The sequence below is a fragment of the Clarias gariepinus genome, chromosome 25 (genome assembly GCF_024256425.1).
Source record: "Clarias gariepinus isolate MV-2021 ecotype Netherlands chromosome 25, CGAR_prim_01v2, whole genome shotgun sequence".
In the NCBI taxonomy this organism is placed as follows: domain Eukaryota; kingdom Metazoa; phylum Chordata; class Actinopteri; order Siluriformes; family Clariidae; genus Clarias; species Clarias gariepinus.
This window is the reverse complement of record NC_071124.1, coordinates 15,459,684-15,480,627: the sequence shown is the minus strand read 5'-3', so window position 1 is coordinate 15,480,627 and position 20,944 is coordinate 15,459,684. Positions and strand designations below refer to the sequence as shown.

Here is a 20,944-nt window from a genome sequence, read left to right as displayed (position 1 = left end):
TTGGCAAAAAAAATAAATGCAGCTCTGGACAGAAATAAATAGTGATGATGGATAAGTTTGTTGAAGCAGTTTAACCGTGAATGAACACCATGATTAAAGCAAAAGGTGGTCCAATGAAATAGTAGAGTATGCTTTTCTTCTTACTGAGTTTTTATCTATTTTTTTAGTTTGGCTGGGCAGTTTAGATAAGGTTGTTTGAGTTGTATAAGATTCCAAAAAGATAGAAAGAGAGAGAGAGAGACCATCTACCAGACAACCACAAACATTTCCAGCTAAAATAAATGAATACAAAATTAAATAAATGATGCCTAATCAGTTTTGTTGCATGGAGCTCCTGTCAATCACCTGTCAGGTGGAAAACTTTTGCACATTATGTGGTCACACCAGTCAGAGTACACTGATGCAATGTATGCAACGTGTAAGGAAAGTCCCCAAATGGACGTTATGTTTGGTTACCAGAAGTTTTCTATTACAATATGTATACTGCTATGAAATCTCAATAATTTTTTTACAAGATTTTGAGAAATCATGTCTGTATTGGGTACCAGGGGTCAAAGTCAGTGCTTTTCCATTATCTGCATCTTCTTCTGCAGACTACAGGTTTGACCTGAATAACACACAAATGACCTAGGTGCTCTCAATTATTATAATGGCACACCCATGCAAACACACTTTTCTACAGAAAGACAAGCCTGTTTTAATATAAGTGAATACACCCAGGCAAATGCTGTCCAGAAAGCAGATTGTTTGATGGGTGAGTGTGTTTGCAAGGATGACTAGATTCCCTTTCTAACAACAGGATGCTCCACATGTTTTATAGCCACAGGCAGAGAAAGAGGAATGCCTTGGTGGGGTGTGTGTGTCTGTGTGTGTACTCTTGGATAAAAAGGTTATATAGTCCATGGCTTCGGAGCAATTTTTAATGTCTCATATCAGAAAAATCTGACAGCTCCACCAATCATAACACTGAACCTTTTTATATGGTTGTGGAGAAACAGCAAAAGTAGAGATAGATTGAAACACAAAAAGCAGAGAGAAATAGAAGAGCAAAAGATAACAGGCGGAAAAAAATCCTAATAATGCAAGACTGAGTGAAAATAAAAAAGTGAACCCAGACTGAGTGAAAATAAGAGACTGAACAAAATTAAAGTAAGAACCGAGAAGAAAAAGCCAAATATAAAAAGGTTTCTATAGTTGAATTAAAATTAGTCATTTAAAATGTAATATTTACAGATTTAATTTTTTAACTAGTAATCCTGAACTCAATATTGCTCCATGTACTAACTCCTCATCAAATGCAGGTAACTCAGCTCTGTATTCAGGTAGCATAATGTTTTTAGCTGCACTCTTTCCATTTTCGGATGATTGATTGAACAGTGCTTCGTGAGATGATCCAAGCTTGGGATATTTGTTTATAACCAAACCATGCTTTAAACTTCTTCATAACTTTTATCCCTGACCTGACTGCTGTGTTCCTTGGGTTTCATAATGCTGTTTATTCACTAATGTTCACTAACAAACCTCTGAGGGCTTCACAGAACAGCTGTATTTATACTGAGATTGAATTACACACAGCTGGATTTTGTTTCCCAAGTAGGTGACTTCTGAAGGCGATTGGTTCCACTGGATTTTAGTTACGGACATCAGAGTAAAGGAGGCTGAGTACAAATGCACGCCACATGTTTATTCTTTAAAATTAGATTTTTATTTGTAAAGAAAAAAACGAAAATCAATAAATTTCGCATAAAATACATTTACTGTATGTTTGTGGTTGTAATGTTACAAAATGTGGAAAAGTTCAGAGGGTATGAATACTTTTACAAGGCAATGTATATACTGTTACGTTCCCCTCTAGTCTAGGGGTGGAAGGGAAGTAACAAAATGAATTGAAATAGCAAATTTTGATCTAAAATGAAGAGTACAACGTTAAATTTCACAAAAGAGAACACACTAGTCTCAAATGCCAAACAAAAGATTTTATTTACAAACTCAAATATCCAAACCAGGGAGCAAAACAAACTTCAGGAGGGAACAAGGCCAAAATAACAAACATAACAGTTCTAACTAAGTTTTAAAGAAAGCTGGTTAACCTCACAAAAGAAAATACCAAATAAACAACAAAAGTCTTACCTAGCTCCCTTACTAACTTAACACATGAGAAAAGATGGTACAAAAGTAAATGGCGTCCTCCTCCCTACAGCTCCAAATAAAGTAAGTAAGTAAAGACAATAAAGCACTTAAGTTCAAGACAAGTGTAGGAACCGAGTTGTAGCAATAACTACAAAAAGATGACAACTGGTAAAGTTACACTTAGCACAAGCTAACACCTTAGCACAAAGAAGCTAACAAATAGCACTAGCACACAAGCTAATGGCTAAGACAGGAGAAAACACAATAGTCTCTGGTGAGTTGGTTAGTAAACAGGAGGGCACCCACTCCTAAGCTACTCTGCTCTACACTACCTATCCACAGTACTGCCCTCCTCGTCCTTCAGGTGTCTGCAGCCTTTAACTCCAAAGAGCTCTCCTCGTTAGCCAATGTGGATCAAGCAGTGATTGGTGCAATTAGGCACAGCTGAGCTACATCAAGCTGGCTGTGTGTTAGACGAGAGAAAAGGAGAGAAAGAAACCAAAATACTGTAGTATGACAGTTCATGTTTACACAACATAAAATAAATACGTCAGAGGACATAACAATACATACAATCAACACTGTGCAAAAGTACAAAAGTCATATTTCTCATATTCCTACTTCATAAGAGACATTTGTATATTTTAATGTGCTCCTGAGGACTAGTTCTCCAGGCTTTCTGAGGAACATTTTGAATCTTATTTTTCTAAAGTTTTTGGCTCTCATGTTCAGTCAAATTTTCATTAAAATGTTTTTGCTTGTTAAGACATACATTGACCTATGAATCATTCAAGCATAAAAATAATCTAACCTAATTCATGAACCAGTAAGAACCAGGTGCAGATGTGATCAGGCCGGTGATTAGTATACTGGGGATGCAGTAGTTAAAGAGACGAGAGAGGAAATGAGCTTGCTGCTAAGGTTGTAGCATTTTTTTATTGTATCTTTAGGCACTTTGCACCCTATTAGCTCAAATTTCTTTAATTTAATCTATGTGTATCTATGATATATTGTCCCATCCCTAGTAATAAGCAATCCTGTGTCCTGGATAAAAAGTGATGTCTATATGTTCAGTTTCTTGACTTACTATTTACTACCTCATCTCCTTTGTCCTCCCCTTTGCCTTGCTCATCCATCTTCTGCCAGAAACAGATGTGATGCATTATATCATTAAAAGAGCCACGCTGTAAAACACAGAAACATCAAGATATCTATTTGCAGCTACAATTGGGACTCCAACTGGAGAACAAGCTGAGAGGAGAAAGATATATACACAAACTGAGGTATGGTGACTTGTAAAAGCACCAAACAATAGTTCAGAGATGAAATAAATAAACCAGAGATGGAGACAAAGAGTGAGGAGGCCAGGATGGATGAGCTGGATAGGTTTTCTGGAGCACTCCCTCTGGGAAGATCAGAGAGACAGGAACTGGCAGTGAGTAGGAAGTCTCTGTATGATCAAGCATCTTAGGCCCAGTTCCAGTATGTAGGCCTGCTCTGAAGATGCCTTCTATAATCAGATCAACTGCTGTATAAGTGCTGATCCATCAAGAATGTTCCCTTCACTGTTCCCTTTACATTGTATGACCTACAAATTCCTGCAGTCCGCCTTTGCACTGCTGTGGTCTGGAGCAAGGGTGTTGTAAAAAGTTGAACAGGGTTGGAGGATTACTGAGGATGATTTCAAGGACTCTGAGTGACACGTGGCCTTTTAAAATTCTGTGACACTTGAAAAGGGTTGCATTTGTCAAGACTGGGTGGCCATTATATTAGGGACCCAAAATCTGTAACAGTGCCAAATTTGAAGTACAGTATACATCTTTGAAATCATATCCATCAATAAAAATCCAAACTTTCTCATAATTATTCTTGAGGTTAAAAAGTAGTTATATATAGATACAGTATAGTACCCTTCCTATATATAATATTCATGTAAATGATTAAGGTATTCATTTTAATTTCATATTGCTTGCTTTAATGTTTTTGTATAATCTTAGGAAATTAACCCCGGTCATATATCCAAAGGTTGTCATGTCTTTTTTAGTTGCTAAAGCTGTCTTGTAGTGAAAGACAAATGGGATGTACCTACATTGTTTCAGTGCAAATCCCAATAACATAAGGACATAAATATGCAGCTTTTTGCAGAAGTGAAAAAAAAAAATCATCAGATTATTGATCAGCTAGGAGGACTTTGAATTAAAGAAGAAAGAGAGGGGAAAAATTGAGTCATGCTGAGAAGATGTTTGCATTCTTTGACTGTTACCGACCGGGCCAAAAGGAGAGAGGGCGTAATGTTTTTTTTTTCTTTTACTGGAATCCTGTATTTATTTGTATTATCCAGTTATGACATTACACCTTTAGTGCAAATAGTACTCGCTCACTTACATACTTATCATTATCACCGCTTTATCCTGTATACAGGGTCACGGGGTGCCTGGAGTCTATCCCAGGAGACATAGGGCATGAGGTGAGCTACACTCTGGATGGGGTGCTAATCCATCGCAAGGCATCTTTATAGTATATATGATAATTATATTTTGCTTCCATATCAACTTCGAACTCCTAACAGTTGTGTGGTGTAAAAGAATTTCACTAGCTAAAAATTTAGATGTACTGCAGTGGGTGATGCAGTCAGTTTGCAGTCATTAATGTTACTCATAAACAAAGGAACGAATTTTACAAAGAGGGAATAAAAAGAAGACGTTCTAGGAAAAAAATGGAAAACATACAAGTAAATTTAATATGATGAGTAAATGAGAGATTTGAAGGGTGCTCTGAAATGTGATAATATTGGGTGAAGATTAAAGCGGTTCTTAATCTATTCTGATGCTCTTGCTTGGAATTGCTCTGATGCTTGTCTGATCTTGCAAGTGTGAGTAATCCTGCTTCTACATATTCTGTCTTCTCACTTACTGCTTTTGTTGTAGCTCTTCAACAGAAATCTTTTCGCATTAGCATGACTTGTTGTCCAGTTGCTGCCTGTGTTGGTCTTGGGTTCATTTTTAGTATGGCCTGGCTACCATCAGAGTCTTTAATGATGGGAGGCCAGACGTGTTTGTCTGGTAATACTACACATTTTGCGGTGCGTGGTTTTGGAATTCCGGGACACACAAACACATACACAGGGATCTCATGACTTGGCCACTTGCAGAGCATACAGAGAATCTCACACCTTGTCTCCTAGTTATCTTGCTCTTGCTTTATCTAAGATTCATGCTAGGGCTCTTCTGTGCTGACCAGTCAGCATTTTAATAGCAGTCTCATCCTGATATTAAGTTTTGGATTTAGAATAACTCTTGCTCTTGGGGTTTTGCACTGGCTTGTGCTACCTGGGCAGCTCTGTCCCCGTGCGGCATGGCTCCACAAAACCTCCAGGTGTGTACTTTGGTGTGTGGCACCAGGATGTTGGCAGTAGATCCTATGTCTTTGGATGCTGTGGGTTGCAGACTGGTGCCTCTGTGGATCAGACTTGTTTGCCCGGCATATCTCATGAGATGCATTGGAGACTCATGGGATTATTTTGGAGGCTGTATCAGCCTAGAAGTTTTTGCCTGTTTGGGCCCGTGCATGGCAGACTGTGGGACACTGGGTGTACTGGTGCCTTTCAATCATGGCCAGCATTGACCTTTTTGCCGATTTGTGCTACATTGGCTTTTTTGTGGGGGTTGGACTAGACGAATTAGCCTTTGGTCCCCACAAGCATGGGTGAATATTGGGCCCATGATACTGTCACAAAGTTACTGTTATATAATTGATAATCAACATTAATTTGTTGTGGTGGTAAAGCGTTTCGTTGCGATTCTTCAATCCAATAAACAGAAAAAAATATATACTGTATATACAGTATGGCGTTTCATTTCGTCAGGTTTTTTTATTGTTTCTATGAACCTTTATATAATTAAGAATCAACATTAATGTTTAAATGTTATGTGGTAGTAAATTTATGGCTGAGTGGTGTATGATATAAATCTTCAATCCAATAAAAATGCAACAAGAATCAAAAAATATATATGGAGCATATATACAGTATGGCGTTTCATTTCGTCAGGTTTATTTTTTTTATTTATTGCTTTTAGGGACCTTTTCCAATCTGTTGCCCATACGTGCCAAAAACTTTATTTTGTGTTCCCACCCAGCCTGTGAGCAATTATAGTGTATTAGCTAATGTTTTCCCACACTTCCTTGTAGTCGTAGCGTATTGAACTCATCAATTTAGTGATACCTGTCAGTTCTGTTGGGAATATCAGAAAACATGCTGCAACATGAGAAACGAGAATGAACTGAGGTTAGGGTTGAAAATGGTAACAATGTTATGGGTTATTGGTCTTTACATTTTCGTGGAATATGTATATATATATATATATATATATATATATATATATATATATATATATATATATATATATATACACACACATAGCTTTCATACACACAGATAATTCTCATGGTCAACTATTACTTGCTAGTACCTATAACTTGAAGCTATTGTGCTATTATAAGCTTCAAGGTGCATCTTTTTGATCTTGTTTCTATGAAGTAATATTATATACGGTGCAATACATACTGTACCAGACACTGACTCTAAATTTTATCAAAACATTCCCGGCTTGGCCTTGGTTAAGGAATGCTTGAGGGCTACATTTTGATTTATTTTATAAAACAATAAATTTAAAGTGGCTGAATTTTTCCAATGTTCAGCCTTTGTGTACAGAAAGTTGAATAATGGTGATAGTGGGTTTAACCACAGTTCTTATGGGCAAATGGACCAGTATCTAAGGGGCTAAACTGAGATGTAGAATGTGGGAGACCTTGACTTTTTTTGTGGTTGCCAACATGTGCAGATAGCACTGCTTAATTCATGTTGAACTTAATAATAATATGTTTTATGCCATAAAAGGTTTATTTAACATCCATAACTAAAAGGTACAGAATTTGCCATCTTATACTATACTCTGGTTTAATCCTGAGCTTAGACCTGCCTTGTGTGTTTAGTCCAGTATTTTGTGCATGAGTCACATACAGTAAGTGTTAAAAAAGCAGAAAAAAACAAATGGCAAAATGCATTGTTAAATTTTGTGGGGTGATATAAGTGGAAATTCTGTGTAATTTTTAAAAAACCTATAACTCCATCTACCACAGTTTGGTAAATGAACCTGCAGTTGTGTTTGGTGATTATTTACATGTGAAGCTTAGTATTAATAATGTGTTGGTTAAGTTTTAATAAAAACATAGAAATCTCATGCTTTGATTGTGAGTCTGACCAAAAGTAGTGGCAGCAAATTAGGTTTTTCTTTCGGTGCATGCCGACAGCTCCCTACCATAGTGCACAGATGCACTGTTTAACCAACAGATCTTCACATCATGTGCATCTCTCACACAAATCATTCATGCATATTTGACATTTTGTGATGTTATTTTGCTGCTTCACTACAGTGCATATAATCTTCATACAGGATATTCCATATCCTGTATGGAGATTATTCCTGCACAGAGATATATAAGAAACATTACCATATCCCACATAGTTTTGTTAAGTATATAAAATGGTATTCAAACACCATGCACATCGCACCATGTCACATCCAGTAATGTATAGTGAATGTAAAGCGATGCTTAAAGTACCTGAAGTCCTTTCAACATTCTACAAAATCCCTTTGAACACATTCAATCCACTTATGGCAGCCACTGTGCATGGGAAGTATCTTCGCTTCATTGATCATGTGACAGAAAGAAGCAACGTGATCCGCTTGCCAACATGTGATAGTTTTTGCTTTAAATTCTGGAACCTTTGTATGATGTTTTGCTAAAAACATAAAAGTTTAAAACTATTAAAATAACCCGATTGGTTTTCAAATGTAATAATTTACAAAATTGAGAGAATAATAATTTGAGAGAATAATAATCAGCACACACATACAAAATAGTTTTACCAATTTATTAGCATTACGATTTTCACAGCTAAGTAACTTTGTTTGGCAAAATCTGGCAGTATCTGTATTTCTATTACCTTTCAAGTTTTTCTTCAAGATGCCCATAAAACAGGTGGATGGAAAACCCCACTTGTGGTGTTGTCCCACACGTTGTGTGTACTTTTCATGGCGTGATGCTTCCATCACAGGACTGAATTACTCTCCATGCTATTTGTGGCTGGGCATTCATTACTTACAGTTGGCCTTTAGTTGTGTCGTGCCAAATTTCACCCCTGGTAAGTGTGTCACCTGTTAGTTAAGTGACCCGACGAGGCCATATGTTGTCTGATGTTCTCTATTGTATGGGGCCACAAAAGCTGTTCTTTGACAGCTCCAACTTAGACATTTACATCTAACACTTTAAATGCTACGAACTGGGATCAACAGGTTAAATCTCTTTACTAGGATTAGTGTGTGTTGAGGGGTATGAGCACGCAAGTGTGAAATATGCATTTTATTCAAACTGCACTTTGGAAATGTGTCTAAACAAACAGCCACTTTGTCTTTGGTGGAGTAAACCTGTACTGCATGCTATATACATACAGTACACACATACATACCCTGTATTGATTCATATTTTATGACTCAATAACATTCATGTGTCATGTGCACAATACTAACTTAAGCATTCGTGCATGTGTGCATACTGTATGTGTGCTGTACATTCTGGGCGCTAGACCTCCTCTCTTATAACAGCTGACATTCAAAACCCCTTTTATCCCATGAGTGTACAGATGTATGCCCATATGTGTATCGTTGTGCATGTGTTGAAAAGGCAGGGAAAGTATATCTTTTTTAGAGCAGTCATATTGTTTCTTTTAGAATCCACAGGTGGCAGAGAGAGCGTGTGTGTTTGTGCGCAAGTGTAGACCTACAAGTGTGTATGTGTGGTCTTGTAAATGTTTGTGACAGTTTGTGTGTGGTGGCTTGTTGGAATGAATGTAAAGCTGATGGTGGTAATGGATTATATCTTTTGACATTTATGATTTCTCGGCATGTGCTAGTGCATGTAAACCATTCCTTAGGTGTGTGCGTGTGTGTGTGTGTGTGTGTGTGTGTGTTCTGTTTTTAACCCCCTGATGGGCCACCCTCACTACACACATTCTTGCCCTTCCATACTGTTTATTCTAGAGAAATTGCTCTAATGTGTTTGACCATTAAATATATAATGTGCATTGAGAAAAAAATTCAAAGTTGTGCAAATTCAAAGTATTGCAAATTAAACTATTTTGTTCACAATTTTTTTTGCAAATGCACTTGACATATACATATATATATTATATATATATATATATATATATATATATATATATATATATATACACTCAACAAAAATATAAACGCAACACCTTTGTTTCTGCTCCGATTTTTCATGAGATGGACTTAAAGATCTAAAATTCATTCCAGATACACAATATTACCATTTCTCTCAAACATTGTTCACAAATCAGTCTAAATGTGTGATAGTGAGCACTTCTGCTTTGCTGAGATAATCCATCCCACCTCACAGGTGTGCCACATCAAGATGCTGATCTGACATCATGAGTAGTGCACAGGTGTACCTTATACTGCCCACAATAAAAGGCCAAATTCCCAAATTGTCCATGGTGTGTGAATAAATAAGTGTACTGTATAAGTGTATTTGTGCGTGTCCTGCGATGGATTGGCACCCTATCCAGGTTGTACCCTGCCTTGTGCCCTAAGCTTCCTGGGATAGGCTCCAGGTCCCCGTGACCCTAAATACAGGATAAAGCGGTAAAGACGATGAGTGAGTGAGTGAGTGAATAATGCTTACCACTTATCCACTTAGCCTATCCCAGGGGATTTAGGGCACAAGACAGATGGGGAGCAAACTTATTGCAGGGCAACAACAACAACACCAATAATAATAATAATAATAATAATAATAATAATAAATCACTTCAACTGCCTTTTCTTAAATTGGTTGAGCACTTACTCCTAACTTGAAGATTTTTTTTTTTATTATTATTATTGTTATTACAGTATTATTATTATAATTTTATTATTATTATTATTATTAGTAGTAGTAGTATTAGTAGTAGTGGTGGTGGTAGTAGTACTTATACTAGTTCTTTAATTATGTATTACTGTGTGGTGAATCTGTTATTACAAGGAAGTCTGAAACATTGTTTTTTTGTTAATTCATTACAATACTTGCATTTTTGGATGAAAGAAAAAGAAGTAAGAAAGAGAAACTACGGTACTATGCAAGTCTTGAATGACCCCTCATTTCTTCATATCAAATGAAATTTGCTTAAATTAATCAAATGGGGAAAATGCAAGACAGGCAGCGAAGTGCAATAAAAAATTAATTGTTTATGTACTGTAACAACCTTAGGAGCAACCTCATTTCCCCTCTCGTCTGTTCCATTCAGTATCACTAGCATCACTAATATTACTAGTATCACTAATCACCAGCCTGATCATACTGGACCTAAAATTAGAGCCAAAATGTCCTTCAGAAAACTTAAAGAACCATTTCTCATCCTCAAAGCTACTTTAAAATACAAGAAAGTCTGGCCCATTGAAGGCAAAATATGAATAAATGAAGGGTGGCTTTTGCACAGTACTCTACATGTGTCATTTTTGCATTTCATTCGAAATATGTATTATATGCAAAGGATTGAATATCACAAATTGAAATTAAATAGCTCATTGCCATACTCCATTATAATGAACCACAGCAAGTTGAAGTCTTTTATTCCTTAGTGATACCATAAGCCTGGCTGATAGTCATAGAGTGGAGCTCTCTCAGGCTTTTTGAGTCTGATTTGATGACTTCCATCTGGTCTACAGTCCTATGTGTATTGAACACAAACTCCCGCTGCTCCAACTGTGTAGTCCTAAGATGAGAGCAGCGTAAAAATACATTAAAGCTCTAGTCAATGAATATAACAGATACAATTGCACTTGTTGTCCAGCTCTCTAAAATAGAGGTGAAATGATCTAAGCATTAGTTAATAAAGCACTTTTATTGTGTTTCAGTTGGGGGACGTGTTCACTCCTACAGTATGTTTTGCAAGTGTACTTTCATGCTCTTCAGCAAACCTTGGATGGTTCAGGACATAGATGTATGCATGAAGTTTTAGGAAAAAAACCTAAAGCTTAATAACACAACACGTTGACAACAAGAGTGTTTAATTTCTTTAGGTACCGGCTGCCATGATGTATAATGTAAATATACTGGCAGATGACCATTAGATGTAATTGATGTGACTGGCCCATCGTGTGACAGCATGGATGCTCTAAGTGGTGAAGAATTGCATCCATGAAGTGTGTTACAAATAAATTCTTTCCAAATAACTAATTTAAACACTAGATGTTATCTGAAGCTTTTGGCAATTCATGCACCAACTAATTTAAAGACTGTTTCTTTTGCTAGAATCCTAAGTGCAAATGTGGCTTAGACTCAAAAAAACATAGCTCAAGAGCACCAGATTTTAGAGCACTAGTGTCTCATACTGTGCAAAGGATAAACAAGTAGCTAAATGCTAGCATAAATATTGAACCAAATAAATAAGTAATTGACCACAAAATCAGAAGAAGCTTGGTGTTTCATGGACGGTTTACAATAGTGCTCATACCTTGTGGTTAAACTTGCAATAAAGACTGAATTGCAATTAAAAAAACATGACAGTTAATTATGTGCCTGTAAAAGAAAAAATGTGTCCTTGTGTGTATGCTTTTGTGCAAGCTTATTTGTCTGTGTGAAATTTGTTTTTGCTGTCTCTTGAGAGAGGACTCTTGAAGTCATACATCTGTCTCTCCTTCCATGACATCATAACTCCAGCAGATCCATTCGCCAAAAACGCTCATCCTGTTTTATCAAAGACTGCATATAAATCATAATATTACAGAAACAACTATGGAGTAAATGTTTTTTAAAATGTCGTAGTAAAGCAAATGATTTGATAAAGTGCTGTTCCAAACTGGGTCATGGAAATAAAAATTTGGTAACACCTCATAAATAAAGGCTTTCCAGTCAAACCAAGATTTTTTTGATTGTGTAGAGAAATGGAACACAGGTAGTTATAAAAAAAATTTTTTATCTAATCCCCTGCTACACTAATACACTTATCCTAGTATTTTACTGTTGCTTGGATACAATCACGAAATAAAGTTTTCACAGGATGTCTGAGCCATGATTCATATCTAAAACACTGGCCTCCCAGGAACTCCTTTAATGGCCCAAACATGTGAAAATAGCTTGGATTGCAAGTTTGTGTAATTGTATCTAAAGAATAAACTATGCAAGACATGGGTCAAAACGTAATAATGCCAATCAGAGTAAAAATGAACACTGAATATAGGAAGAAGTCACAGTGATGTATTGCAGTACCTACGCCTAATATACTCTTAAACCAGTGACCCAGAAGTGGTAAGGTTATTAAACTATTACATAAAACTTTAAGAATTTTTAAAATTGGAATGCTGTATCAACACTTTATAGCTCACTTCCCTAAAAATCATTAAATTACTGATTGATGATATAAGCACAGATGTTGACTTTGATAGAATAAACAAGTCCAGATACCACACCAAGCAAAATCCAAAACAGGGCCGTAAATAGAACAGGAACAGAACAGATCAGATGCAGGCCCAAACTCAGCAGCTTTAATAGCACAAATAATCAACCGGAGCACAAAAACGTCAAGTCCAATGACAGAGTTCCAGATGATATCTTTGAGAGCAATAAAATGCCAGCACCCAATACAGTCAGAATATATAAGTTCTATATTTGTTCATTTGTGCTGCAATTATACTATAAACAGCAATTCATCTTTATGATTTTTTTCCCCTTGGGATCAGGACAGAGCACAAAGCACAAACTAATATTAACACTTTTATTCACTTTCTGAGTATATAAAGCAGATCCTTTTTGTAGATTCATGTGTTTCACATTTTCCAATTTTAAGCGTGTGGCTTGCAAAGGTACAGTAGGCTGAGCATGATGAGTGAGACATAAAACGCAAAAGACACATTTTTGACAAAAGTAAAACACAAGAAAGAGCAAGAAAAGAAATTTAAAGAAAGGAAACATGCACTATTCTAGTAATTATAATTATGGCTTATACAATTGCTGACTTCTCTACAGCTTCTCTACAAGACTCCATAATAATCAATGGTTCATTTCTTAAATTCAACAATAGGCCTGGCTAGCAATTCAATTGTCTGTGACATGACATCACCTCCTTTAGAGCATACACATTCCTTTTAGTTCCACTTCTCTGCAGCCGTTATTTACGTTCAAGCATATAGGAACGAAAGTATGTCGACGTCTGGCCATCATACCATATGTGCTTGCAAAACATCTCATTCCAAAGTTGTCCCCATTTGGTGCTATAAATGCCTTCACTCTTCTGGGAAGGCTTTGAAAGTGGTTGTGGGGATTTGTGCTCATTCAGCTATAAGAGGATAAACATAGTTCAGGCACTAACTTTAAATTTATTCAAAATGTCCTCAATGTGTTTGAAGGTCAAGACTTCTCCACAACAACCATAGCAAATTATGTCTCACCATATGGTAAATGGCAAGGGATCAGACACACTCTTGTGAGTGCCCATGCTTTATTCATTTGACAGTTGTATGCAAACAAATGGCAAGTGGAGTAACATTACTGTAGATATGAATCCCATATCTTGCCGCACAAATCACATTTTGGAATTTTTAAGAGCTCAATGAAAGAGGTTTTTTATGTTTCTTGTTTAAAACTATGTCAGTGTTTTGTATGCTAAGGGGCCAGACTGAATTTTTACCATATGTCTAAAAACCTACCAACCTGCTCTTGCAGATTATAATGAGCCTAGGCAAACCCCAAGAATAGCGAATGCCAGTTCTCAGGTCACTGACCGGCTGACATTTTCCAACCATACTTTCAAAGGTTAGACGAGTCTCAACCTTATTCTGGGAGGGCAACTGCGCTGCATATTTCAGTGTTTTCCCTGATTTACCACACACACACTTTAATTTAAAAAAAAAGCTGTTAATTAGATGACTAGTTAAGTCAAGAATGCTGGGAGCTGAGAAACACAAATGTGCATGGCTTCTGCAGAGTAGAGTTGAGAACCACTGGGTAAGATCATAGGGTACAGGAATTTACTATGCACAGAAAAGGCCATGTTGCTAACTTTCACTAACCTTGATACAAAGCCTTTGATATTGGTTTATACTGTATAACTAAGTGAAAGACTGTCAGGTTACCAAAGCGTCCAGAATGGACAGAGGCTAAGTAGTACAGAACCTATAAAAGGCCACAAAGTCTCTCTGAAGGTAATATGTTGCTTATTGGTGTTGGTGAATGGAAACCAACAAATGGAAAAATGATTTGTGGTGGAAATGTATTTAGTTTAAATACCAGAATTACCAGCTCACTTCTGTTACCTTTTCTTTTTTGTTGTTACAAAACAGGTAATATCTCTCAAATATACAAGTACAGTACATCCAGAAATTATTTACAGCGCATGACTTTTTTTCCACATTTTGTTATGTCACAGTCTTATTCTAAAATGGATTAAATTCTTTTTTTTTTCTTCAGAATTCTACACACAACACCCCATAATGACAACATGAAAAAAGTTTACTTGAGATTTTTGCAAATTTATTATAAATAAAAAAGAGTGACGGAAAAGACGAAAGCCACTCATGGCACATGGCAGCCCGTCTGGAATTGAATAATTTTCAGGTCTGATGAGACCCTCTGGCCACTCTACCATATAGGCCTGATTGGTGGATTGCTGCAGACTGTGGACTGAGGACCTTCTCCCCTGATCGCTCAGTTTAGATGGCTGGCCAGCTCTAGGAAGAGTCCTGGTGGTTTTGAACTTCTTCCACTTATGGATGATGGAGGCCACTGTGCTCATTGGGACCTTCTCAGCAGCAAAATTTTTTTCTGTAACCTTCCCCAGATTTGTGCCTGAGACAATCCTGTCTCTGAGTTCTACAGACAATTCCTTTGACTTCATGCTTGGTTTGTGCTCTGACATGAACTGTCAACTGTGGGACCTTATATAGACAGTTGTGTGCCTTTTCAAATCATGTCCAATCAACTGACTTTACCTACCACAGGTGGATTTCAATTAAGCTGCAGGATGATAAGGGGAAACAGGATGATCAGGGGAAACAGGATGCACCTAAGCTCAATTTTGCAAACGCTGTAAATACTTATGTACATGTGCTTTCTCAATTTTTTTTTTTTTTATTAAATTTGCAAAAATCTTAGGTAAACTTTTTTCATGTTGTCATTATGGGGTGTTGTGTGTAGAATTCTGAAAAAAATTAATGTAATCCATTTTGGAATAAGGCTGTAACATAACAAAATGTGGAAAAAGTCATGCGCGGTGAATACTTTCCGGATGCACTGTACAGTTTATAGACATGTGACCTTAAATTGTCTCATAGGTGTGAATGAGTGTGTGATTGATAGTTCGTAACCCCCCTTCAATGGGTTGGTGTTCCTTCCAATGCTTATTTTGTTGTCTTACTCTCTTTTTCAGTTATAAAGGGCGAGTGGTGGGCAACGGACTTCTTGCTCAGAGAAAGAATCCTGAAGTGAAAGTCAAAGTTCCAGATGTTCAACTAGCAGAAATCAAGGAGAGACTTGAGCACTTCAACCAGGTGGGTTTTCACCACTTTAGGAGAGACATAAAAATGTCCGTATTTACATAAAATTATCAAAGATATGTGTTTTTTTTCCCCTTCTGTTGTCCTGTTACTCAAATATTTTTATTTCTTTTGTGAACCATGCATGGTTTGTGACTCCATATGTATATGATAATTTGTTATTACCACCACAATTCATCTCTGAATATAATTTAAACCACATAGGCTATATACTGACAAAATGTCAGTAATGTCATGTCATGTATGTGTTTCAGCATGTTAATGCTTACAGTAATTCAAGTCTCAGTTCATGCTCCTGTTTTGTTTTGTATGTTCTGTCGTGTTTGTTTTCTATGTTTAGCACAATGTTGATTTAAGAAGATTGCATAATATACAAGGGGACAAGAGTTTGAAGTAAAAAGTTCAAATTAATGTACATATTTTTTATATATCACTATTTTTGCTATAAATGGTATTATTGTGCATGTATTTAGGAGACACAACAGCGTATGCCAGGACTGGGACACAGGGATTCATGGGAAGACCTGGGCAGTGGTGAGGACAGCAGTGGAGAGTGTGACGATGAGGATGGTTGCCAGGGGTCAGGGGAAGGCACAACTAAATCCTGTAAGTAAACCTTCAATAATGCTTTAGCATCAATAGTCAATACTGGTTATGTTTTCTTTTCCTATAATCTTTATTTCTTTTGAAAAAATGATTTCTTAAAGAACTAATTTTCCACAATTTGAATTCTGGAATATACTCATGTCCTCACAGAAAAACAATCTATTTATTAGATAACCTATTGTAAGCATTTTATTGCAACAAAACGTTACTGACCCTAGAGCTGACCACCTGAAGCAAGCCCAGATCATAACCCTGTCTCCAAAGGCGACAATGCATGAGGGGCGCATTGCTCAACACGCCTTCTTAGCCTGACACGCCCATCACTCTGGAATAGGGTCAATCTGGACTTATCACACCATACAGTATGTTGCTCCAAAGTCCAATTTTTGATGATCCTACAATGATCTTGATCTCTGATCATAATGTTTTTTTTTTTTCCAACCACATTTTTTCTACAAACATGAAGATTCAGCACAATCCTTCCAGGTTTTAATAGTGTTGGGCAGTTTGTAACATAAGCTTTATTTCTTTAAGTTTTGTCTTACTTGTTCTCATCTTTTCCCACATTATCATGCACATATTCTGTCACGTACTTCCTTTACTTTTGCACTTTTTTTAATCTAACAACCACATTCTCTCCTCTTTTCTCATCAGCTAACACAGACTCTAGTGTCGACACTGAGGTGGTGGTGAAATCTCCTCCTCACAAGGCTCCTGTTGGACGTTTCAAACCTGATCGCAGCAGTGCCCCTCATCTTGTTCTTTCCTCCTTCACCACCCTTATCCTCATCCTGGGACAGCTATGGACCTTGAACTGAGATGTTGAGGATATGCAGAATTATGCATAAAAAAAAAGAAAAAACACACACAAGATCTTCTTCTGTCTGGATGCTTATGTCTAGCTCCATATTGTCTTCCAAGACTGCTGCCATTTTTCATGGCAGCAAAGATTTAATATATTCTTAAAACATGTTCTTTTACATGCACGCACACACACACACACACACACACACACACACACACACACACACACACACACACACACACACGCACACACATACAATCAAGCATATCAATAGTCATAACTTCTTTTAATCATATTTTCTCAGATTAAATGTTACTTAAATATCACTTAACCTTCAACCAGTCAGCGAAATGCATGACAGAAGCACTTCTCAAAAAGCTATGATGAGCAGGGAATGTTCTTGTTAACACATACACACAGTGGAAGGAAGAGAAATACAGTATATATTGCTATGCTTAATTAAGTACATTTATAGTTATGATTCCATAGTAAATAAATGAAAATACCACATTTAATCCCAACCTATTGTATTTAACATGACCCACTTTAATGCACACGGAATAACACGTTTTAACCATCATGGCATTGATAGAGTCAACAAAAAATGCATCAATTATCTGTTTAATAGTTTCAGTGTCATTTATTTAAATAATCACTTTATCAACGCCAATAGAGAGAAACTAGTAGGGTCAGATGTGCCATGTGACTTTTAAAAATGTACTGATAGCAATGGATATGCATCGCTTATACTGTATGCAAAGATTTTCAGCAATTCTGCAGAATTCACCTTGGCGTTAATATGTGGAATATTTCTTCTTGTTGTATGTTCACCTTTACTACCTAAGTTACTACTATTATTGATGGGCTAGCTAATTTCCATTCACGCTAACATATTTCTGACTTGTCATATCAAGTCAGGTGTTTGGTCACACAGGTTAATTCTGCTCTGTGGCCAATAGAGGGCAGTAAGTGAAAGGTATCAATTGCTTAATTCAGCGGCAAAAATATTCCTGACTTGAGGAACTTTATTTCTTTAACATTGTTGCAAAAATGAGGCTGAGCGTTTCCTTTTTCTTATTATGTCATGAATCTTTATTTACTTGTTGAATTATTCTAGAAATAGAATTCAAGCGTTTTTCCCTCTCATCCTCGTAAAAAAAAAAATAAAATAAAAAACTCACACTGGCCATATCTCAGCAACAAACTTGGTATTAAAATGAAGGTCATTGAACCCAAATCACCTAAAATGCAACTTAATACAGTATCTGATCTGATACTGTATGACTGGTCACACTTTACATTTAAATAAGCAATAATGGTATATTTAATGTTTTTCTCCTTTCGTATTTGCTGAGACAGAACCATGTTGCACACCTTTATGTATTTTTGCATAGCATTCTGATGACAGTTCCATGTTTCTATTACTGGTAAGAAAATGCTTTGTGTTTTTCTCTTTAACGTTATCGACATCAGATGCACAGTGAACATTAGCATAGCATATGTATAAATGTATATATTTAAGGTCATTCACTGTTTTGTCTGTGCATTTTTTTTCTTTTGTATTGTGAAAGGTGCAGTGAGAAAAGCAATGAATTCTTGTAGTGCTTTTTACAGAAAGTTTATATTCCCACACTTCTGGAATGATTTACATTTGAGATTCCTTTGGCCTTGGAATCTAAGCGACTAAATAAAACAAACAAACAAACAAAACAAAAACAGACAATAACAGCCACTTCATTTAAACCTGCAAGACTCAAATTTTTCCCTCTTGTTTTCACATTAACAACATTTTTGTATTTTTTTTCCCTTCAACTTAAAGAAACAGCAATATGTATGTTTAATAAATGCCCTTTGCTTGTACTAATATGAAGATGGAAACCCTGTCCATGAAGGAATTTAATAAGTCACATTGCAAGTGCAAAAATGATTTGCTTTGCATTTAGTCCAACATTTAATTTTCACCTTTAAATAGAAACAGTCTTGCATATATTGTTGCATATTGCACATTAATTAAGGTATGTTGCCTTGATAGTAAACATTGTTATCAAGTTTGTGGAAGTAACTCACTACATGTTCTGCTTTTTAATCAACTAAAAAATCTACCTAAAAAAAAAAAAAGGCTTTTATTACTGAACACACAATGAATTATGTGTTATGGTATACTGAGTCCTTTTGCATCTTCAAAAACTGTGGCTAGAAAGTGACAAAGTTGAACCTAGAGTTCCTTTAATTGACCTGTTTTCTTAATAACACTTGGGGCAGAAATATACTTGATTTTATGCATGCATGATGGGTGCCTTATGTATCATGTATTCGTTTGGTGCATAGCTTGTGCATGTCCTCAGAAATTAATGTGATGTGCCTATACGTGCCTGCAAGATGACATGCCATGCATGTAAATAGTAGGGGCAGTATAGTCAGCAGGCACATCAGAAATGGCTGAAGAATTTGTTCCAAAAGTTCCTGAGTGTAGGTGTATGATGTATCTTAGATGCTGCACAGTCACAGACAAATATGCATGTCAAAAACACTTGGCATGCGATAAGTTTTTAGCAAAAAAAAAAATTGCTTCTCGAATGTTGCGAGATTTGTTTACTTGATGCCAAATTGTCTGATGGCAGACAGTGCCCCCCACTGGAACACTGTTGTGCTTTGATTTAGCTAAACAAATATGTTCATGACATTGAAGGTTGACGGTCGGCTACACAAATGCATAGTTTAGCAGCAAATATATTTCTGCCCTTTCTTTCATTTTATTTTTGATTATGTGCCATCAATATGTGGGTTAATACAAATGTATGTAGCCTAAGCCAAAAGTGAAAACATGTTTTAAAATAAATTTAATTATGAGGTGATTTAACAAGACATGACATTAATCTGAAAATCTGACTCAAGTTAATTGTCAGTTAACTGAATGTACAGTATAATAACATAACTGTCCTGAATTTAAGATTTCTACATTACATGTTAATGTAAGTCAACTTACAGTACATGCTTATTTGAAACATGGTTGTATAAGTACAGTATGTTGGACACCTTTAAAAGCCTTATTTGTTTGTGCTTGTTTAAACAGGGGGCCTTGCCATAAAGTCATTATTTCTACGTACAATTTCATTAACATGTTGTTTTAAATAAATCTCTACATTTTAGACACGTGTGATTTTATGTTTCGCAATCATATCATTTTAGAAACAGGATTGTCCTCTAATAACTAATGGATGATTTTACAAAGTTTTCACTCCTTGTTATTACTTTTACTCTGTGACACCATTTTTTCATTAGTGTGTGAGTGCATGTAAGTTTACAGTATGTTGAGGTGCATATTCCTATTTAGATTGCCAAGACATGGCTTAGTAAAGTTGTGTGAATGTTTTAATAGACCAAAGCAACATAATTGTAATTGCATGAACCTCAAGTGACAGGCTGTATGCATCTAGAGAATCCAGTCCCTTTACTATACCATTCTGTGTATTTTTCCTTTAGGAAGTTAATGTTCTGCTATCTTATTTATATTCACCAGCCCTAATATATCTTTAATAATGCACCTGACATCTTAAAAGTTTGAAGAAATATATAGTAATGTATTGTATACAGTACACTGCTTATAACAGCCATAGCAAACTAAACAGAAAGCTTTATATATATAATTGTGTCTCTACAGTTGAATGGAGATATTCTTAGGTTTTGTGTGTAGCTACTGCATTTAGAGGATACATTTCTCTATGATTTGTACCAGCCACCCCATAGATTAAAGATTGTTTTGATTGTTATATTTAATTCATAGTGAAAAATC

General features: G+C 36.2%; 1 protein-coding gene across 2 annotated transcripts in view; it reads left to right on the top strand.

Moving 5' to 3' along the window:
• Positions 1-20,300, top strand: part of gpc5c (glypican 5c) — a 97,318-nt gene extending 77,018 nt beyond the window's left edge. For both annotated transcript variants that reach the window (XM_053486571.1, XM_053486570.1), the window contains 3 exons: positions 15,614-15,734; positions 16,214-16,346; positions 17,001-20,300. In XM_053486571.1, coding sequence (XP_053342546.1) covers positions 15,614-15,734; positions 16,214-16,346; positions 17,001-17,164 — 418 coding nt within the window. In that variant the 3' untranslated portion in view covers positions 17,165-20,300. The remainder of the gene's footprint in view (positions 1-15,613; positions 15,735-16,213; positions 16,347-17,000) is intronic.
• The last annotated feature ends 644 nt before the right edge of the window (positions 20,301-20,944 follow it).